We start from the raw sequence: 21,038 nt of genomic DNA, 5'->3' as shown, positions 1-21,038 counted from the left end.
AACCGCTCAATCTCTTAATCTCACTGAACCTCGTTTCCTCATCTGGTAGATGGTGATAGCAATGATTTCTGAGGTTATTTTAGAGAGTTATGTAAGCTAACATCCCAAGAGAAAAATTCTCACCTACAGTAGATGCTCAATAAATGCTATTTGAATATAAATGACAAGGAAAGAGACCCAATCTCTGAAGGAAGTGTGAGGTAGTGACCACAGAAATCCTCTCTCTTATTATTTCCAAATGTTCAGTGTCTGTGCTCATAAATACATGTTTATTAGTCTTCTGTAGCTGCCGTAACAAAGTACCACAAACCAGTCGGCTTAACAGAAATGTATCGTCTCACAGTTCCGGAGGCTAGAAGTCTGAGATCAAGGTGCTGGTGGGGTTGGTTCCTTCTGAGGGCTGTGAGGGAGAATCTGTTTCATGCCTCTCCTGTAGCTTCTGCTGCTTGGCTGGCCATCTTTGGCCTTCCTTGGCCATTCAATCTCTGCGTTCATCTTCACATGGCATTGTCCCTGAGTGTCTGTCTGTGTGTTCACATTTCCCTTTTCATATGGACACCAGTCACATTAGATTAGAGCCCACTGTAATTACCTCATTTTAACTTGATTACCTCTGTAAGTACCCTATCTCCAAAAAACGTCACATTCTAGAAAAGAACATAGGCAAAACGTTCTCTGACATAAATCATACCGGTGCTTTCTTAGGTCAGTCTCCCAAGGCAATAGAAATAAAAACAAAAATAAACAAATGGTCCTTATCAAACTTATAAGCTTTTGCTTACATAAAATGAAAGGTTTTGCATAAACAAAATGAAAAAACAGGGGCTTCCCTGGTGGCGCAGTGGTTGAGAGTCTGCCTGCCAATGCAGGGGACACGGGTTCGAGCCCTCGTCTGGGAGGATCCCACATGCCGCGGAGCGGCTGGGCCCGTGAGCCACGACTGCTGAGCCTGCGCGTCTGGAGCCTGTGCCCCGCAGCGGGAGAGGCCGCGACAGTGAGAGGCCCGCGCACCGCGATGAAGAGAGGCTCCCACTTGCCACAACTGGAGAAAGCCCTCGCACAGAAACGAAGACCCAACACAGCCAAAAATAAATAAATAAAAAAAAAATTTAAAAAAAAAAAAAAAAAGAAAAAACAACCTATGGACTGGGAAAAAATATTTGCAAACAATGAGACCGGCAAGGGCATAATTTCCAAAATATACAAAGAGCTCATACAACTCAATAACAAAAAAGCAAACAACCCAATAAAAAAAAATGGGCAAAAGACCTAAATGGACATTTCTCCAAAGAAGACGTACAGATGGCCAATAGACATGTGAAAAGGTGCTCAAAGGTGCTCATCATCACTAATTATTAGAGAAATGCAAATCAAAACCACCAGTGATGTACCTACCACCTCACACCCATCAGAACGGCCATCATTAAAAAGTCTACAAATAACAAACGCTGGAGAGGTTATGGAGAAAAGGGAACCCTCTTGCACTGTTGGTGGGAATGTAAATTGGTGCAGCCGCTATGGAGAACAGTATGGAGGTTCCTTAGAAAACTAAAAATAGAGTTGCCATATGATCCAGCAATCTCACTCCTGGGCATATATTCAAAGAAAACTCTAATTTGAAAAGATACATGCACCCCCATGTTCATAGCAGCACTATTTACAATAGCCAAGACATGGAAACAACCTAAATGTCCATCAACAGATGAATAAAGAGAGAAGGTATGGCACATATATACAATGGAATACTACTCAGCCGTAAAAAAGAATGAAATAATGCCACTTGCAGCAACATGGATGAACCTAGAGATTATCATACCAAGTGAAGTAAGTCAGAAGGAGAAAGGCAAATACCATATGATATCACTTATATGTGGAATCTAAAATGTGACACAGATGAATTTATTTACAAAACTGAAACAGACTCATAGACATAGAAAAGAAACTTATGGTTACCAAAGGGAAAAGAGGGTGAGGGAAGGATAAATTAGGAGTTTGAGATTAGCAGATACAAACTACTATATATAAAATAAACAACAAGGTCCTACTGTATAGCACAGGGAACTATATTCAATATCTTGTAATAAACCACAATGGAAAAGAATATGAAAAATAATATGCATATATATGTATAGCTGAATCACTTTGCTATATACCAGAAACTAATACAACATTGTAAATTGAATTCAATAAAAATAAAATAAAAACAAAAACCAAAAAATGTCACATTCTGGAGGTTAGGACTTCGACATATACACTTGGTGGGACACAGTTTAGCCCACAGCAACATTCTGAAAGAGTTTTATCTCCGGAGAGAAGGAGGCAGTTGGGCGGGGGGCAGAGTGGGAGGGCAGCACGTGAGGAAGTGAACTCTGCTGGTGGCTGAGCTGGAAGGGGCTGGACCACAATGTGGCTCAGGGTTCACCCACCCAGTCCCCTCTACAGATGGAAGCAAAGGTGGCATTGGGACCAGCCAGAGAGCCTCTGTAAGAGTCCTAGCAGGGTCAAATAGTCTTCTGAGAGGGGCTAGAGGCCATGGGCCTGACACAGAAGGGCTCCTGGGATGAAAGCCCAGACACCATGGGTAAGGAACAACAGGCTCAGACTCCCAGCTTCACTCAAGGACAGAATGGTCTTATCTGCGGGAAGGGGCTGAGGGTCACAGGTGCACAGATCCCAGGGTGAAGGCAGGACCTCCAGGGGTTGGGGGACTGCTGAGTGCACGAAAAGACTCCCTGCTGATTGAGAGGGGACTCTCTTCCTCGCATTGGGGCCCAAGCCTGGAGCCTTAAATTCATTTCTGATCAGAGCCAGAATAGCTTTATCTAGTGTCCAATGAAGACACGGTTCACTGGACTAATGTCCAAGACAAAATCATCTAAGATAGGACTCAGGAAAGAGGGTACAAGACAGACAGACAAAACTCACTTGCCTAGCTGGATCATTCATCCACCTAGGTACTTTTACAGTCATTCAACATACATGTGGTAGGTACCAGGCATGCAAATGCCAATCACGCAGTCCGCAACCTGGCAGAGCTCACAGGCTACCCCGAGACACAGACGGGAACAAGCCCGGCAGTGCAGTATGACCCCTGCTCTTACTGGGCTGGACAAGGCACCTGGAGAGCCTGGGGCAGGACGGGTGACTACTCGAGAGACCAGGGCCATGAGAGGTGAGACTTCCTAGATGTTGATGAACTGCCCGGGTTTGCTGCCACCTGTTTCTTGAAGTGATTTTTGCAAAACCACCCTTATAACAAAGGGGCTTGTGTTTGGCAAAGGGGGTGTGAGAGGTGGGGATGTTTTCTTACTATACAACCCATCAGGTAGACAAGAACCTGAAAAGGACGAGCAGATGGAACTTTTGAGGAAAGAAAACATTAACTCTGGGCACTGCACGAAGAACGAAATGGACACAGAAGTTTTAGGAGATGTATTCATTCAAGAGAGATTGCTTGAGGTCCTACTATAGCCAGGCCCAGCGTTAGGCACAGGACTACAATGGCCAGTGGAAAGACACCTTACCTAAGTAACGGAGCAAGTCATTCCCACGGGGGAAGACCTTAGTAATTGCTAGAATATCTTGTCATAACCTATAATGAAAAAGAATCTGAAAAATTATATATATATAAAATCACTTTGCTGTACACTTAAAACTAACACGACATTGTAAATTAATAAATTAACTATACTTCAATTTAAAAAATTGTTTGAAAATATAACCAAGTGGTAACAGGTATATAGAGAGAGCTGGGGGAAGCAGGGAGGCTTATCCACCAGGAAGCCCCTGGTGGGTTCTGCATAGGTGCCCTCACTCAAGGAGGGAATCAGGGTAACCGGCTGTGCAAGTCTGCAGGAGCAGTCCTGCTTCCTTCTGCAGGGAAGCCTCCTGCAGGGGTCTGTACACACTGGCCCCTCCCCAGGCAAAATGAACTACTCAGTCCTCTGCACTCCCCCAGCACCCTTCCTTCATGCTGTTCCAGTGTGCATCATGCTGACCTGAAGTGTGTCCACCTGTGTCCCCTGTACTATTAAGTTCTTCAGGTCGAGGAACATATCTCACTCATCTTTGTGCCAGCGGTATATTGAATAAACAAACGAGCAAATAAATGTCCTTTATCTTTAGACTTCCAACAGAGGGCAACGAAGACCTAGACTATTGTCTTCATGGCACTACCCAAATGAGTCAAGGTCAGTAAGTTTAAACATGAAACTGAAACCAACACGATTAGTTTCAACAAGAAGAATTGTAAAAATCCCAAATTTGGGATATGGAAATCAATAGTACAAATGTAGGATTCATTAGGGAAAAAAATTCACTCATTCCACAAACATTTATTGAGTGTCACCTATATTCTAGACACTGTTCCAGGTGCTGGGTATGTAGAGTGAAAACCAGGCAATGTCACTGATGTCACAGAACTTAAATGTGACTAGAAAGAAAGATCCAAGGGTTTTAACTAATTGCAAGCTTCATGTGAGTCATCAAGGTAACGTGGCAACAACAACAGCAGGTAAAACAAACCTGGTTTTACCTGCATCGGGAAAGGGTCAGTGTCCACATCATAACAGACCTCATATTTCCTTCTGCTCTTCAGCTGACGTCAGCAGCATAGGTCCCTTGTATCAAGAGGGACTTTGACAAACCAAACGGTGCATTTGTAGAAATATGGTCAGTCCCACAGAAGTCTGAGAAATGACTGAAGGAATTGCACGTGTTTGGCCTGGCGGACCAACAGTGAGAGAAAATACAACAGCAATCTTCAAATGTTGAAGGAACGATCTACGTGAGACCAGGTGGAAATTACAAGAGCAGGAAGAGTTTCTTGCAAGTGAAACTGCTCCACAAAGGTATGGGTAGACCTCCATCCCTAGGGAAGAGATATCCCTTCCTCAGAGATGCTGCAGAAGAAAACTGTGCTGAGACCAGACTAGACTGCCAAGAGACCACACTAGACTTTGAGTTCCATCCACTGTCAAATCAAGAATTCTATAGTTGATCCCCCCATTCATCAGGAGGGCAGGATTTAGGAGTGCGGGCTTTGGATTCAGAAAAAGCTGGATTCGAGTCTTGGATCGGGAAAAGTTACTGCACACTCTAAGCCTCATTCCCTCACTTGCAAAAGAAGGATAGCAATAGTTCTACCTCATCCCCCCTCGTGAGGATTAAGAGAGATGATTTACATAAAGTGCCACTAAGTATAGTGCCTGGCCCTTGGTAAGATATCAATAAATGTTAGCTAATGGTAATACTAAGTGCTCTTCATTTCACCTGACATATTTCAATTGATTTAGATAAATCATTTTGCTGTGAGTCTAATTTTGCAATCTTCCATCTTGCATTCACTAAAGCACTTATTATAGCAATTTAAAACTATAAAATAGAAGCATTTTAGAGAAATTTGAAATGTTTTATTCTCTAGAGACATTAGAAAAATACTAACAGTAGAAAAGGGGAGGGACCTGCCAATGCAGGGGACACAGGTTTGATCCCTGGTCCGGGAAGATCCCACATGCCGTGGAGCAACTAAGCCTGTACGTCACAACTACTGAGCCCACGTGCCACAACTACTGAAGCCCACGCACCTAGAGCCCGTGCTCCACAACAAGAGAAGTCACCGCAAGGAGAAGCCCACGCACCACAACGAAGAGTAGCCCCCGCTTGCAACTAGGGAAAGCCCGCGCGCATCAACGAAGACCCAACGCAATGAAGCCAAAAAGAAAAAATCTATAGACTATCTAAAATCGTCTATGTCCTATACTAGGTTTAAAAAAAAAAAGAAAGAAAAGGGGATCTTTAAGGATGTAATTTAAGGGACTCGTGATTAAATTGAGGTGAAGCTAGGAAGTTATTCACGTATGGAATGGCTGAGCTAGGCTGGGGTAGAGCAACCTCAGAGACCCCCTTTCTCCATAGGAGACCTCCATCAGACCACAGAGGTAAAAATCAATCCAGTAAACTGATGTTATGAGAACTAAATCACACCAGACCAATTTAATTTCCTCCTGTGACAGAGAGACAGGCTTCGATGACACAGAGAAGCCATGGATATCAGATACTGTGGCTTCAGTTAGGTCTTTAATTCCAGCCTACATAATAGCTAAATCTAAAAATCGAATTCTGCTGGCAAGTGGAGGTGATCCCCAAACACAGAGATCAAAGGCTCAGGATCATGTAAGGATCCTGTAAGTAAGGAGAAGAAGGAAAGAAACTCTCTCCTTCGTGGAACTGGCAGAAAAACATGCCTCCTTCCTGCGGTGAAATGCAGAATTCATTCAACAAATACTGAACACCTGTCATGTGACGTGACCTCAATCTGGACTGGACTAAGAGAAATAGAAATGAGGTTTACAAGCAGATGTGCTTAAATAGGGCTTTTTGGTAGATATGGGTGTGGAGTTGAGGTTGAGGGGTGGTGGCGCTACAGAAGAAATGGCATCTTTGAGCTGGGCCAGGGGTTTCAATGGGGTAGGGCAAAGCTGGGGGCACTTGTTAAAGAAAAGCTGTGGGCTCAGAAAGACACTTGGAGGAATCTAGGTTAAACTCATTCAAGTGGGAAAACATCGGCAGCAAGGGATGCAAGGCAGAGCAAAGGGGGAGGGAATCTAGGAAGCGCTGACAGGGGAGGGGAGGGTTAAACGGAGAGCCTACGCATTCAAGAAAATCCCAGCTGGGGGCTCCACAGTGTAACTGGCTAAGCACAAGATATAAAGATGCATTAGTCCACTCCCTGCCCTCAGAGCTCCTGAGGTTGGGAGGGCTAGAAGAAAAGTGGCTTCAATGTGCTACTAAAGGAGAGTGACCAGGGGCCCAGAAAGAAAGGACTCTTGAGGACTGAGGGAGCTGGGGGTAAGAACTGTGAAAGGACTGGGAGGCTGTGCAGTGCAGACTGGGCAACTTAACTGAATCCCATCTGCCTTCAACAGATGACCTTCAGAGAGCCTCTCCAGCTCTAGAGTTCTAGTCATGAAGGCCTTAGTGATGATTTTACAACCTGAATTCCCCTAAATCCAGCTTTTCCTTTTGTCCCCCCATCAGAAAAGAGTTGATGGAAACAGGAAAAAGTGGCATTCTGGCTTCTCATCACCACACAGTCACTGCGGGCCAGTGGGTGCCCCCCAGAAGACTGGAACTGAATTCACAGGTGGTGCACTGGCAGCAGGTGGGTGAGGCTGGGGGAGCAGGAGGGAAGAAAAAAATAAAGGATTCTGGCTAATCTCGCAGGGTGGCTGAAACCCAGGAGAACGGTCGCTTTCTCCAATGACCCACTCTGACCAAAGATGACAAATTGCTAGTCTGGAAAATCCACAAGAATCAAGAAGACATTTTTTCTAAAGGCTCTAAAGGGAATGCCAATGGATTTCCAGGGACAGCTTGAGTCCATCTTGATCTTCAGAAATGTTCCTCTCCTCTGAGGATGATGGAAATTTCTAGGGAATTGAAATGATCCTGCCCATCTAAGTGTCTTGCCAATTTCAGGGCGCTGTTCTGAGACTGGAGCCGAGCCCTTCCTGTGAATGACTCAGGTCTTCAGGACCACTTGCCTGGCAGGGCTGTCCCATGTTTGGTAGGGTACCACGAATGAGCATGCTTGTCCCGGACCCCACCTGTTGCGGGAGCCAGATCTCATGATGCATGATGGGACATGACTCAGGATGGCAGAGTAATAAATGAATAAGCATTGGAAACAAATAAATATGTACATATTTAGTCATCCCATAATAACTCTCTCACACTCATACACATGTACACACACACACTATATACTTCCAGTCACCAAGGCAACCATTCCCTGAAGCTGTACTTTGTTCTTTTCCACATTAGATGTTTTTAACCTTATTTCCTTGGAGTGCAGCTCTGGTCTTTCTGAGTGTCTCCTGAGAGGTACCATACCTCCTCAGGAAATGTTGTTCCATCTAACATTTACCAGGTCTATTTTGAAGGCTCATGTCTTATCCTCATTCTGACACTGAATTCAGCCAACACCATTTGAAAGCCCACTGAAAGCATCAGCAATACGAAATAACCATTATGATTGCTACTGTGAGTCAGAAAAATTAGAGACAAATGAAGTATTATGCCTTGCACAATTTTCACTGACGGTTCTCGCTTAAAAAAAAAAATCACAAAGTTCATGTGAAAAAGGACCCAGCTTGGTCCTAAAAGATGGAGACAGAGTCTCAGGATTAAAGTGACAGCTCTTATTTAGGAGGCAGGAATTTAGGACTACTGATGTGTTAGGAGTAGTTGACATTTCTCTCCTCCTCCTTATAATATATGCTATTCTTCAAATTAACCTCATTTTCTATTTTAGATTTCAATATTTAAAAATGCCAGCAACATAAAGGGAAATAGTTAAAACATTCTTATACAAATATTGATCTGGCTTCTGACAACATCCATGTAATAAGCAGTGAGTTTCTTTCCGTTTAACGTCACTAACAAGTTTATGATTAAAGGTCAGTCTGTGGCAACAGTCTGTTTTCATCTCTACGTTACAATTATTACCGTCTGCTTTAAAAGAAAAAACAAAATGTGATTTGTGACAGGTCCAGAAAGTTCTTCGCATATCCTTCTATCAGATTTCTGCCAGAATGGTAAGAGTATTTAATTTATAGTCGTAATCCGCTTTCATGCCCTGCCTCATATAAAGCATCGAGGCACCGTGGGGTAGAGAGGAAGTCCTTGCTATGAAACAACTGCCTGAAAAGTAAGCTGAAGTGCAGAACTAGTGATGGGGCGGCCGTTGTTTATTTTGCCCTGAACTGGGATTCTGGTTTTCAAAACTCGAGACACGGGAGAAAAGGGGGAAGCCACGAGGAAGAAACCACCCAGGTAATCTGGACCAGTCTATAAGTCAAGGGAGAGAGTGCCCAGGCGGCCAGAGGAGGAAACGGGCCAAAATCCAGCGGAGGCGAGTCCAAGCGGGCGAGAAGCCTGGGTGGGCGGCGGGATAGGTGTGCGAGCCGTGCGGGCTGTCCTCCCACCCAACCCGGCCCCGGCCAATGAGCAGGCACGGGCGGAGGCCAAGAGGTGCGGGGTTTCCGCGAGGCCCAGGGGATTAGCTCAGCCTTTTGTAGGGGTCTCTGGTTGGCGCTGCTCCCTGGGCCTGGGTCGGTCAGTCTGTCAGCAGACAGGTGCTGTTTCCCGCCTCCCCGCTCCTCCCCCGGCCCCAACAACACCAACACCATTCCGCACAGAATTCTCTGGGGCACTGGACTGCCCCAGCGCCCCGCGTCCCTCCCGCTTCCCCCTCCCGTGCCCAGCCTCCCAGCGCTGGGAGTCTGCGGGAGCCAGGCGCACTCACCTGCGTGCAGGCCGCCCGCCTCGGGGCCGCTGTCCGGGGTGGCGTTGCTGGGCGACGCGTCCGAGTCGGTGTACGTGAGCCATGTGGACTCCGTCTCGCGAGTCCAGCTCTCGTAGTAGCGGGGCTCGATGGCATCCGCCCGGCTCCCGCCGCAGCCCATCCTCCTGCGCTGCTGGCGCGCCCAGCGGCCGCTCGGTTCGCGATTCTAGGGCGGCTCAGCCCCGGCGGCGCAGCCCCGGCCGGCGAGGAAGAGGCGGCGGCGACAGCGGCGGCGGCGGCATCGCGTCCCTCGACCCGCCTGCCCGCCCGCGCCGCAGCCAGACGCCCAGCTCCCGCGGCGCCAGTCGCCCCCTCCGCCGCGCCGGCTCCCAGCGCGCCCCTCCTCTCCTCCTCCTCCAAGGCCCTCCCCTTCCCCACCTCTCCTCCCCCACCTCCCCTCGCCCTTGCTGCCCTACCCCCAATCCCGTGCCAAGTCAAACGCTTCCCCGCATGCTCCCTCGGTGCGCCCCAGCCGGACGTGGGACGCAAGAGAGGCGGCCTGAGAACAGGAGGAGGGCGGTATGGGAGTGGGTGGATTCCGCGAGGGGTTCAGCCTCGCCGGCTAGGGTTACCCCTTTATTTATCCGTCTCTCCCAACCTCCCTCCCTCCCTCCCTTTCTTCCTTCCACCTTCGTTCCATTCATCCATCCTGGGGGCTTTGGAAGGTACCCCAAGCTTTCTGGCCACTTGTTCAAAACCAGTGGAGCTGGTGACAGCCCAGAAACAGGGGAGAAACTATTGCTACGAAGAATTAAGGAGCAGTCAGACCCCCTGCCTGTCCTAGTTGGTCTGAGGAGCAGAGAGTAGGGCCTATAATTTCTGAGAGAGCTGGGCTGGACTCTCTGTCACTAACACCCTTTCCAGTTCTGTGATTTCGAACTTTGTTCTCAGGAATCGCAGGGCAGCCGGAACACTCTCTCTGGATGGGGCTGGAAGGTGTGGCAGGCTTCCATCCAAACCCACTGAGGGCCTTGATATTCCAGGTGCACACTCAGCTCTGCGTGCTCCATGTGCGCACACTTAGAGCTCAGACTTGGGTAAGCCAAAGAATTTGCCTGTCCCAAAGGAGCCAGGACACGTGGTAAAAGAAGGAAACTGCCTTAAAGAGACAGCTAAGAAAGAAGGGTTGAAAGAATAAATCCTCAATGATGAGGCTCTGTCAGAATGCCATAGTGTTGAGTAAGTATTGTTTTCATTCATTCAAGATTATATATACACTTTTAATTGAAATATATTTGATGTACAATACTGCATTAGTTTCAGGTGTACTACATAGTATTTGACATTAGTATCCATTATGAAATGATCACCATGATAATTCTAGTAACATCTGTCCCCGTAAAGTTATTACAATATTATTGACCATATTCCTTATTCTGTATATTACATCCTCGTGGCTTATTTATTATATAACTGAAAGTTTGTACCTCTTAATCCCCTTCACCTATCTCACCCACCTTCCCACCTTCCTCCCCTCTAGCAACCATTCTTTTGTTCTCTGTACCTATGAGTCTGTTTTCAGCTTGTTTGTTTGGTTTGTTTTTTAGATTCCACATGTAAGTGATATCATACAGTATTTGTCTTTCTCTGACTTATTTCACTTACCACAATACTCTCTAGATCCATCCAGGTTGTTGCAAATGGCAAGGTTTCATTTCTTTTTTAATGGCTGAGTAATATTCCATTGTCTATATACCACATCTTCTTTATCCATTTATCTGTTGATGGACACTTACATTGCTTCCATATCTTGGGTATTGTAAATAATGCTGCAACAAACACTGGGGTGCATATATCTTTTCAAATGAGTAGTTTTGTTTTCTTCTGGTAAATACCCAGAAGTAAAATTGCTGGATTATATAGTAGTTCTACTTTTAATTTTTTGAGGAAACTCCATACTGTTTTCCATAGTGGCTATACCAACTTACATTCCCACCAACAGTTCCTGAGGGTTCCCTTTTCTCCACATCCTCACCAACACTTGTTATTTGTTGTCTTTCTGATGATAGCTATTCTGGCAGATATGAGGTGGTATCATTGTGGGTTTGATTTGCATTTCCCTGATGATTAGTGACGTTGCACATCTTTTCATATGCCTGTTGGCCATCTGTTTGTCTTCTTTGGAAAAATGTCTATTCAGATCCTCTGCCTATTTTTAAATTTTTCAATTTTTTTTGATGTTAAGTTGTATGAGTCCTCTGCATATCGTGGATATTGGAATTGTTTGCAAATGTCTTCTCCTGTTCAGTAGATTGCCTTTTTATTTTGTTGGTAGTTTCCTTTGCTGTGCAAAAGCTTTTTAATTTTATGTAGTCCCATTTGTTTATTTTTGCTTTTTTTTCCCTTGCTGAGGAGACAGATCCAAAAAAATATTGCTAAGACCAATGTCAAAGAGCATACTGCCTATGTTTTCTTCTAGGAGTTTTATGGTTTCAGGTCTTACATTTAAGTCTTTAATTCATTTCGAGTTTAGTTTTGTATATGGTTTGAGAAAGTAGTCCAGTTTCATTCTTTTGCATCCAGCTGTCCAGTTTTCCCAACACTATTTATTGAAGAGACTGTCTTTTCCCCATTTTCTGTTCCTGGCTTCTTTGTCATAGATTAATTGACCATATAAGCATGGGTTTACTTCTGGGCTCTCTAGTCTGTTCCACTGATCTATGGGTCGCTTTGTGTCAGTACCATACGGTTTTGATTACTGTAGCTTTGTAGTATAGTTTGAAATCAGGGAGCATGATACTTCCAGCTTTGTTCTTTCTCAAGATTGTTTTGGCTATTGGGGTCTTTTGTGTTTCCATACAAATTTTAGAATTATTTGTTCTAGCTCTGTGAAAAATGCCATTGGTATTTTGATAGGGATTGCATTGAATCTGTAGATTGCCTTGCAGAGTACGGTCATTTTAACAATACTAATTCTTCCAAACCATGAGTGCAGTATATCTTTCCATTTATTTGTGTCATCTTCAATTTCTTTCATCAATGTCTAGTTTTCCAAGTCTTTTACCTCTTTGATCAGAATCATTCCTAAGTATTTTGTTCTTTTTGATACAATTGTAAATGGGATTATTTTCCTTATTTCTCTTTCTGAAAGTTCATTTTTAGTGAATAGAAGTACAACAGATTTCTGTATATTAATTTTGTATCCTGCAACTTTACTGAATTCATTTATTAGTTCTAATAGTTTTTTTGGTGGGGTCTTTAGGATTTTCTATATATATTATCATACCATCTGCAAACAGTGACAATTTTACTTCTTCCTTTCCAATTTGGATTCCTTTTATTTCTTTTTCTTATCTGATTGCTGTGGCTAGGACTTCCACTGCTGTGTTGAATAAAAGTGGTGAGAATGGGCATCCTTGTCTTGTTCCTGATCTTAGAGGAAACGCTTTCAACTTTTCACCACTGAGTATGATACTAGCTGTGGGTTTGTCATATATGGCCTTTATTATGTTGGGGTATGTTCCCTCATTCAACATATACTTACTAAATACCTATTATGGCAAAACACTGCTAGTAGATATAATACCCATCTAATACATTTTGTTTATTACCAATTGTATATATACTGTAATGTGTACTGTTATTATATCTTATAAAGTATACAGAATATAGGTATAGTATTCATTATATCCTATATAATGGATAGAATGTAGACTAGGTTACATGGTCTATAGCACTCAGTATGTAGCATCTAGTAGGTAGGCTAAGTCCAGGGCATTCCTGGCACATAGTAGGAATGAGTAATGTGGACTAAAGAAGATCTAGTTTAGCACAGAGCTGTTAGACGTCCCTCCAGCAGGTACTAATCAGGATCCATAATGCAGAAGTGAGCAAAGACTCACTGAGCCAAGATCAGGGGCTCCTCCTCCTCACGCTGAGCCCAGAGCCTGCCAAACCCCAGGGCCCAGGCTGGCCATTCCTCTGCAGGCTTTGCTTCTCCTTTTAAGACGCCCCAGCAGGTCTTCTCAACCTTGTTTCAGCTGCCAGAGCATTGTGAGCAAAGGAAATGAGATGAGCATGAGAGGAGTTGCAGGAGTAGTCTGGGCCAGCCCAGGCATGGAAAGGACTACAGAAAGGGATTTAGACTTCATCCTAAAAGCAATGGGAAACACTGGTAAGCTTGAAGCCACGCACTGCCAGCATCAGATCTGCTTTAGTGAACTGTCACTCTGGAGGTAGGTGGAGAACGGGTGGCAGAGAGGCCAGACTGGGTCCTGGGAGAGCATTAGGAGGCTTGCAGAGAGAGATGATGATGTGGGAGGATGCGAGGAGTTGGGTGGATAGGATTGCCAGGTACTGAGAAGAGGAATCCTAGAGGCAAACTAGTATTGTTATCTGCATGGAGAGGTCTGGAAATGGCAGGTAGATGAGGAATACCGTTTTGGTTGAATTTGCAATGCCTCTGAGACATGAGTTCACATAGGTAAAGCACTTAGCTTAGTTGCCAGAATATAGTACAAGTGGCTTTATAAGTGCTAGTTCTCCTTATCACATGGCTCTAAGTCTACAACTCAGGAGAGAGGTCTCAGCTAGAAAATTAATTTAGGAGATATCAGCATATGAAATATACCTGAATAGCTTGGCCAAATAGTTTGGCCTTCCCTGTTCTTGTTTTCTAGTGTTCAACCTCCCCAGCTCCTGCCTCCCGCCCCCAACCCCTTGCAGCTCAATCTCTCCTGTCCCCCGTCTTGCTCCCTTTCTTATGAGAAGCAACTTACCTCTGTCCCAGCATCTGACTCCTCGTTTGATATTTCAACCACAGCTTAACACTTTCTTCAGGCGTATCAAAGACTCGAAGGACGAAGATATTGTCCACATTCAGCTTTGAAAGATCCTCCATTACCAGGCAGTGGAGGATCATAAGTAACAATCATTTTTTCTTGTCACATATTCAGATTCTAAATAAGGTATCTAACATATGTACCGATTGGGAATAGGGCCAATTGACATTTTGCCAGTGACCAGAGACAGGAATGGAAAACTGCGTAAACCGGCCTCATGTTTCTGATCGATTCCAGCGATGTTTCAGTGCCCATGTGGATTAACACCCCAGGAAGGTACTCTGCCAACCCAGCTTCCTGAGGCTCTGGGAGGCGGCTAAGCTGGAGTGGTGAGTGTGAAAAGAGGCGGGAATGGGGATCATCAGAGTCAGATTAGGGAGCAGGTGCGGTGAAATTGTGATCTCGTTGACTTTGAGCTGCCCAGGTGACATGTGTAGGAAGATGTCAAGTTGGCAGTTAGATAAATACAAAGCTGGAGTCCAGAAGAGAGGTCCAGGCTGGGACCAGAGGAGTCAGTGAGATCCTAGGGAGGTAGCATGGGAAGAGAAGTCTGGTAGTGAGCACGGAGGATGTTCAACATTTGGAGGGTGAGTGAAGGGAAAGAGCCAGCAAAGGCCATAGAGGGGAAATCGTAGAGGAGCGTGGCACGTCAACGATCTTGAGAGAGGAGAGAGTTCTGACTGTGCATCTACAAAAGGCAGATTGCATCACACGGAGACCGAGAAGCGGACCGTGGGATCTAACATCAGGGAGGTCAAGTTCAGTGGAATGTTGGCAGTGGATGCCAAATTGAAGTGGGTTCAAGAGTAAAGGAGAGGCGAGGGATGAGACAGCAATGTAGCAGCTGGAGGGAAAGTCCACATTAGAATTCTTTTTTTAATTGAAGAAACTAGAGCGTGTTTAGGGCTAGAGGAGGAGGTGAGGATACTGAAACCTGGGGGTAGGAGGGGGAGAGCCACAGAAGTGCGATGGGATTGCCCCCGTGGGAGGAGGGCACCTCTATCTGTACTATTGTAACAGGAGTGCAGGAGGAGGGCTGGGAGGATTTCAGATTTGGAACTAGGATGTTGAGGGTTCTCCAAAGGGATGGGGTTTATCTTCTTTGTGAAGTAAGAAGCAAGGTTAGCCACTGAGAGTGGGTGGAGGAGGATTTCAGAGACTGAGAAAAATAGAGAAGGATTCCATCATTATTACAGAGACTGGAAGACTGAGCTGTAGGTTTTGGGGGGCAGTCCTCAGCCCAGTTGAGGCTGCTGACTGTGGAGATTCCTCAGCAGAGTTCAGCTACCCGGGTGCAAGTTCCAGATGAGTGAGGGTTCAGCCAAGCCTGGGAAGAGGTAATGTGCAAAGACAGAGGGACCAGGAAGTGACTGAAATAGTAGCACGTGGAACCCACTGTGTGGGAGGGAGCTGATGGGGGAGGAGGACGAGGTGAGGCTCCATGGAGGCCAAGAAGCTTCTACTGTAGGGCCCTTAGGTAGCCGGTTGGGAGACGTGGGGGTTGATGGTAGAGACAGCAGCAGCAGGACTTTGAAACCCCATGTAGAAGGACCCCTAAAAAGTGCTGAGATCAGACAACTGCCCATTCAAAACCTGTGGACAGGCTAAGGGGCCTGAGTAAAAGTATAAATGGAAACCCTCATACCATATATCTACTTTTTAAAGGTTTATAAACCAAGTTAGCACACTTAGGAAAAATATGTTCTATCCTCTTATCTCGACAAGTTATCTTCATAATGACCTGAAAGCCCAGGTTCTAAAGTAGAATTTTCGGAGTCTTTGAAGTTCTGCGCCGAACATGGCAGAGCAGGCCAAGCTGACCCAGTCTGTGACTCCTCTCCCTGCCCCCAAGTCAGTCCTGCTCTGCAAGAGTCCTTGTGGACACACGTCGCTGTAAACCCACAAGTCCACGTTCCATCTACGCTCTCCTCCTACAGATCGCTGCCTTTGGCCACCCGCTGGCTGAGGAGTCTGTGACTGGGGGATGCAATCTGCCCTCAAGGGGCTTGCTTCCAATGCAGGCTCTGGAAGTAGGGTCAGGGCCTTTGGGGCAGGGAATTGCAAGGTCCCGGATACCCAGAAGGGAGGTTAGAAGGAGCTGGGGCCCAGACTCCAGGTGGAGGCAGCCCATGGCCCCTGGATTCCTGGCCCCTAGAGAAAACCAGAGTAGGGCCTCTAGAACAGGGGCCTGGAGCAGGGCTCCCTCTTGCCAGGTACTGCCCATTATGTGAATGGAATTGCAAACACTTCCAGAAAACAGGAGATAGTTGTAAAGTTCTCGGATTAAGTGTGGTCACTGATTGCACACGCATTTCTGAACATCTACCATGTATATTTTAAGCTTATCAAGGACAAGGATGTTGTCTCATTTAGCTTGGAATCCTTAAGAAAGATTAATTCAATGCCTTCATGTAGTCAATGCTCATCAAATATTTGCTTAATGAATGAATGACAAGAGGCAGTATGAGGATGTGGTTAAGAATATAGATTCTAGAGCCCAACTGTCTGAGTGTGGAGCTTGACGCTGCCACTTACCAACTGGATAGCCTTGGACAAGTTACTATCACCTATGCCTCAGTTTTCTCATCTGTAAATGGGGATAATGAATTGTGTGAGTAGGTGTAAAGGCTTGGAAGAGTGCCTGGCACATAGAAAGCACTCATCAATGTTACCTATCACTGCACTTTGGGGGAAAGGAGAAACAATGGCATCTCTCTCCCTTACAGAGGAAATCTCCGAAATTATGTGTTTTCACATGAGGTAATGTCTGTGAATTTGCTTAGCACACAGCAAAAGTTTGGTAAATAGTAGCCTTTTTTTCTTTTCCTTCCTTCACTTTATGATGTTACTACTATCAACCTTCCTGAAAAAAAATTTCTTACCACCATCCCTACCAAATCATTATCGCAGAGGAACAGTCTATTTTTTTCATGGAATCTCTTCTGGCTATTATGTAGTACCATAAATTCAGAGAAATTTTGAACCCAGAAAAACCTAGAGATCAGCTGATCCAGTCCTTCGATTTTACCAACTAGGAAATCATAGCTCAGAGAGGTTTGTGGAATCACCCAGAGTCACAGAAGAAGGTGCTGTCTCTGGTAGAGCTGAAGTTTCAATAGGGGCTTGGAGCCTCTGCTTGGCTCTGTGCTCCTTTAATTACGACTCTCTAGCTGGTACTGAATTTTCTCCCAAAACTTTCAGAATAAGTGTAATAAATTAAATGTAATATATAAAGTGTAATAAATTATGTTAAACCATCTGTTCAGAATCTAGAACTCGACTGGCATGGATTAGTCATCTTTTTCCATCAAGTTGAAAAACAAACAAAAGAATGAATTATTTTAAAGTGGGGATGGTTGCAACTTTGGAAAGCCTTAGCCAAAGTCATCCAGAGCAATGAAGTCGATTATGCCTTTCAAAACTATTGCTGAATGCAGTATCTCACACCTGTCAGAATGGCCATCATCAAAAAATCTACAAACAATAAATGCTGGAGAGGGTGTGGAGAAAAGGGAACCCTCATACACTGTTGATGGGAATGTAAATTGATACAGCCACTATGGAGAACAGTATGGAGGTTCCTTAAAAAACTAAAAATAGAACTACCATACAACCCAGCAATCCCACTACTGGGCATATACCCTGAGAAAACCGTAATTCAAAAACAGTCATGTACCACAATGTTCATTGCAGCTCTATTTACAATAGCTAGGACTTGGAAGCAACCTATGTGTCCACTGACAGATGAATGGATCAAGAAGATGTGGCACATATATACAATGGAATATTACTCAGCCATAAAAAGAAACGAAATTGAGTTATTTGTAGTGAGGTAGATGGACCTAGAGTCTGTCATACAGAGTGAAGTAAGTCAGAAAGAGAAAAACAAATACCGTATGCTAACACATATATATGGAATCTAAAATAATTGTCATGAAGAACCTAGGGGCAGGACAGGAATAAAGACGCAGACCTACTAGAGAATGGACTTGAGGACACAGGGACGGGGAAGGGGAAGCTGGGACGAAGTGAGAGAGTGGCATGGACATATATACACTACCAAATGTAAAATAGATAGCTAGTGGGAAGCAGTCGCATAGCACAGGGAGATCAGCTCGGTGCTTTGTGACCAGCTAGAAGGGTGGGATAGGGAGGGTGGGAGGGAGGGAGACGCAAGAGGGAAGAGATATGGGGGTATATGTATAACTGATTCACTTTGTTATAAAGCAGAAACTAACACACCATTGTAAAGCAATTATACTCCAATAAAGATGTTAAAAAAAATAAAACAGGGATACAAGCTAATATTAAAAATATAAATGTAGACTTAGATTATAGAAGGAAGATGGGAAAAATATATAATAATAATTAATAATGTATTTAAGTCCTTCATTTAAAGAGAAGGCTTTTCAGATTGGATTAACAAACAAATAATATTGGACTACATACTTTTATGAAATACTCACTAATGCCAGGTGATACAGAAAGTTTTTTTAAAAATAAGTATTAGCCACGATATGCCAGATAGATAATGGTCAATATATTAAAATTTTAAAAATACCTGAATATGTGGCAAAAAACATTGTATGGCGTACAGGCTTTTTTTTTTTTTTTTAAGGAGGAGACAGTACAAAATAAAACTTACACACCTTAAAAAAACAACAAAAACTACTGCTGAGTAGTATTTGTTACGTGATGGGATTCTCAAAATAACATATCTGAGACTTTAACACCCCTTGTGGTGGGTACCACCCCTGACTCATTTCTATGGAAACTGGAGCACTGGGCTTGGCTCTGCCCAAACTTTGGTGAGCCAGGGAAAGGAGACCTTGGGTGAGGCGGTCAGGGTTCAGAACAGAAGCTCCACAGGACCCCAAACCTGCCATCAGGATCAGTCATCTGAAAATGAGTAAAGATAGATTCACCGCCTTATAAGTTTCAATTTTCCAAGTGAAAAAAAGTAATACAAAGGAAGAGCAATAGCAGCAATAGTTCTGGCCTCCAGGGCGGACCCCAGGTAAGTCTCTTTAGGCCTGAATGCCAGCCCTCAGCGAGGACTCCACTGCTCCAGATTCAGCAGAGCAAACCAGAACTGCAGCCCCTACCCTCCCTCTGGAGGATGTTAAAGCAGCTTCCACTGAGCACCCCTCCCAGTCCCCAGTCTTGGCTAGCTGACAGGTCCTCATTATTCTACAAACTGTAATTTTTGTCGTGAAGGAAGAGCTTGAGGTTAGCGCCCCAAACGACAAAATCTGATACCATTCTCTGCATCTGGGTAAAAAAAGTCAGCAAGTGCCAGTTGACGTGGGCCCATTCATGCATCTCTCGCCTTTGAAGAATGACTCCATGCCCCGGGGGAAATGTACGATGCACCTGGACTTCAGGTGATGCAGACAGATGGGGTAAACGTGACAACCAGGGTGGAAACAGGAAAGGGAAACTGAAATATCAATATTAAAATGGCAAAAGGGGAAATGGGTTTTTGACTTGGTTGAGGAGGTTAGAAAATGTGAAAAAGGGAATTTTGGAAAATAAAAGTAATTAAATATGATACCACAAAACATTTATAAAGGAAATGAAATTTAAATGTGAAATGAAACACAAATTCTCCCTCCACTCATCTTTAAACCAAATAATTCTCATGAGAAGAGAGGTCTGCTCCTTTGGGTTAATTCTAAAGAAATTCAGCAAGTTCTTTCAATAACTTCAAAATCTGTCTCAGTGCCTGAATCAGTGTCCCGTGTCATTTTATCATACCCCAAATAAAAACCCGGGACAAAGCAGTTGCGGGTATTTCCGAGTTTTTGATTTCATTATGCTTCCTTTCTGTGTAGCACTGCTCATTAGTAAGATGTAAGGAATAACCAATTTGTTCTTTCGCAAAGGAATATGAGCCACATTCTACTGGAAATGGCCTGGAGAGGAAAATCTGGTGATGATGAGGTGGATGGGTGAGTTTTTTAATTGTCAGAACAACTTCAAATTGTAGATTGTGATAGTTGGAAAAGAGGGGTACTGAATTAGAGGTGAGAATAGATCCAGAAAGGCATATTCACACAGAACTACTTCCAAAGAGAATTCTGAAAACCCAGAGAAGGTCTTGATAGAATACCCACATAGCATTACATATTCTTAAGAACCTTTAGAGTCATCATGATCTACGTCTTCTAACATTGTACTGGCTGAATTAATAATATCGTCCTCTGCACTTCCGGGGCTTGCGTTTCTAAGGCAAAGCTCAAAGATGTGAAACAGAATGTTCTCCTCACCTCTGACCGTGGCCTGGAAAATGGAGGCAACTTGTTTCTTGGGGCTCTTGAAGGTTCTCAGAAATGTTCACGTAGCACAGAGTAGGCTAGATAATTGAGATTCTTTCTCTGAAAGAAAAGAAAGCACTTTCAGACCATTTTTGTTTGCTGTTTGCTTAATCATATCACAGTTAACCTGGACTTCTGATCACTGAAGAGAGGTGGTGTGTCTTATTCATTTCCCTTTGCAAAGAGTTGCTTGCCTCTACAGGCAGAGCAAATAAAAATGAGTCCCAGGCAAGTGAAAAAATTGATTTTCATATTTATTACACTTCTCCTTCAGGCGAGGCAGACCGTTAACTAGACCTAAGTATAAATGTTAGATCACACCACAGCAGAGCTCAGGGCAGCAGATGGCAACTTTTATTCATCATTTCCCAGGTGAGGGGAAAAGGACCACAGTCATTTACACTGTCAATGCCATTTCGGTGGTGGCTGTTGTGGTTGATGCCTTCATCAGATAAGGAATAGACCTAGAAGAGAGGGGGTGAGACCCTGGAAAGTCAGGCCATCTCTCAATCCTGTCCCCATAAAATTAATGTAGAAATGAGGCTCAGTTTGCTTTCTGCTAGTCTTCAGTCAGCAGAAAAGTAATTGCCTTAC

General features: G+C 44.4%; 1 protein-coding gene across 2 annotated transcripts in view; it reads right to left on the bottom strand.

Moving 5' to 3' along the window:
- BAALC (BAALC binder of MAP3K1 and KLF4) overlaps positions 1–9,511 on the bottom strand; it is a 92,481-nt gene extending 82,970 nt beyond the window's left edge. For both annotated transcript variants that reach the window (XM_032610120.1, XM_032610121.1), the window contains exon 1: positions 9,308–9,511. In XM_032610120.1, coding sequence (XP_032466011.1) covers positions 9,308–9,467 — 160 coding nt within the window. In that variant the 5' untranslated portion in view covers positions 9,468–9,511. The remainder of the gene's footprint in view (positions 1–9,307) is intronic.
- Positions 9,512–21,038: the final 11,527 nt, after the last annotated feature.

Source organism: Phocoena sinus, chromosome 17 (assembly GCF_008692025.1).
Source record: "Phocoena sinus isolate mPhoSin1 chromosome 17, mPhoSin1.pri, whole genome shotgun sequence".
NCBI classification, from domain to species: domain Eukaryota; kingdom Metazoa; phylum Chordata; class Mammalia; order Artiodactyla; family Phocoenidae; genus Phocoena; species Phocoena sinus.
This window is presented reverse-complemented; position numbering and strand designations above follow the sequence as displayed.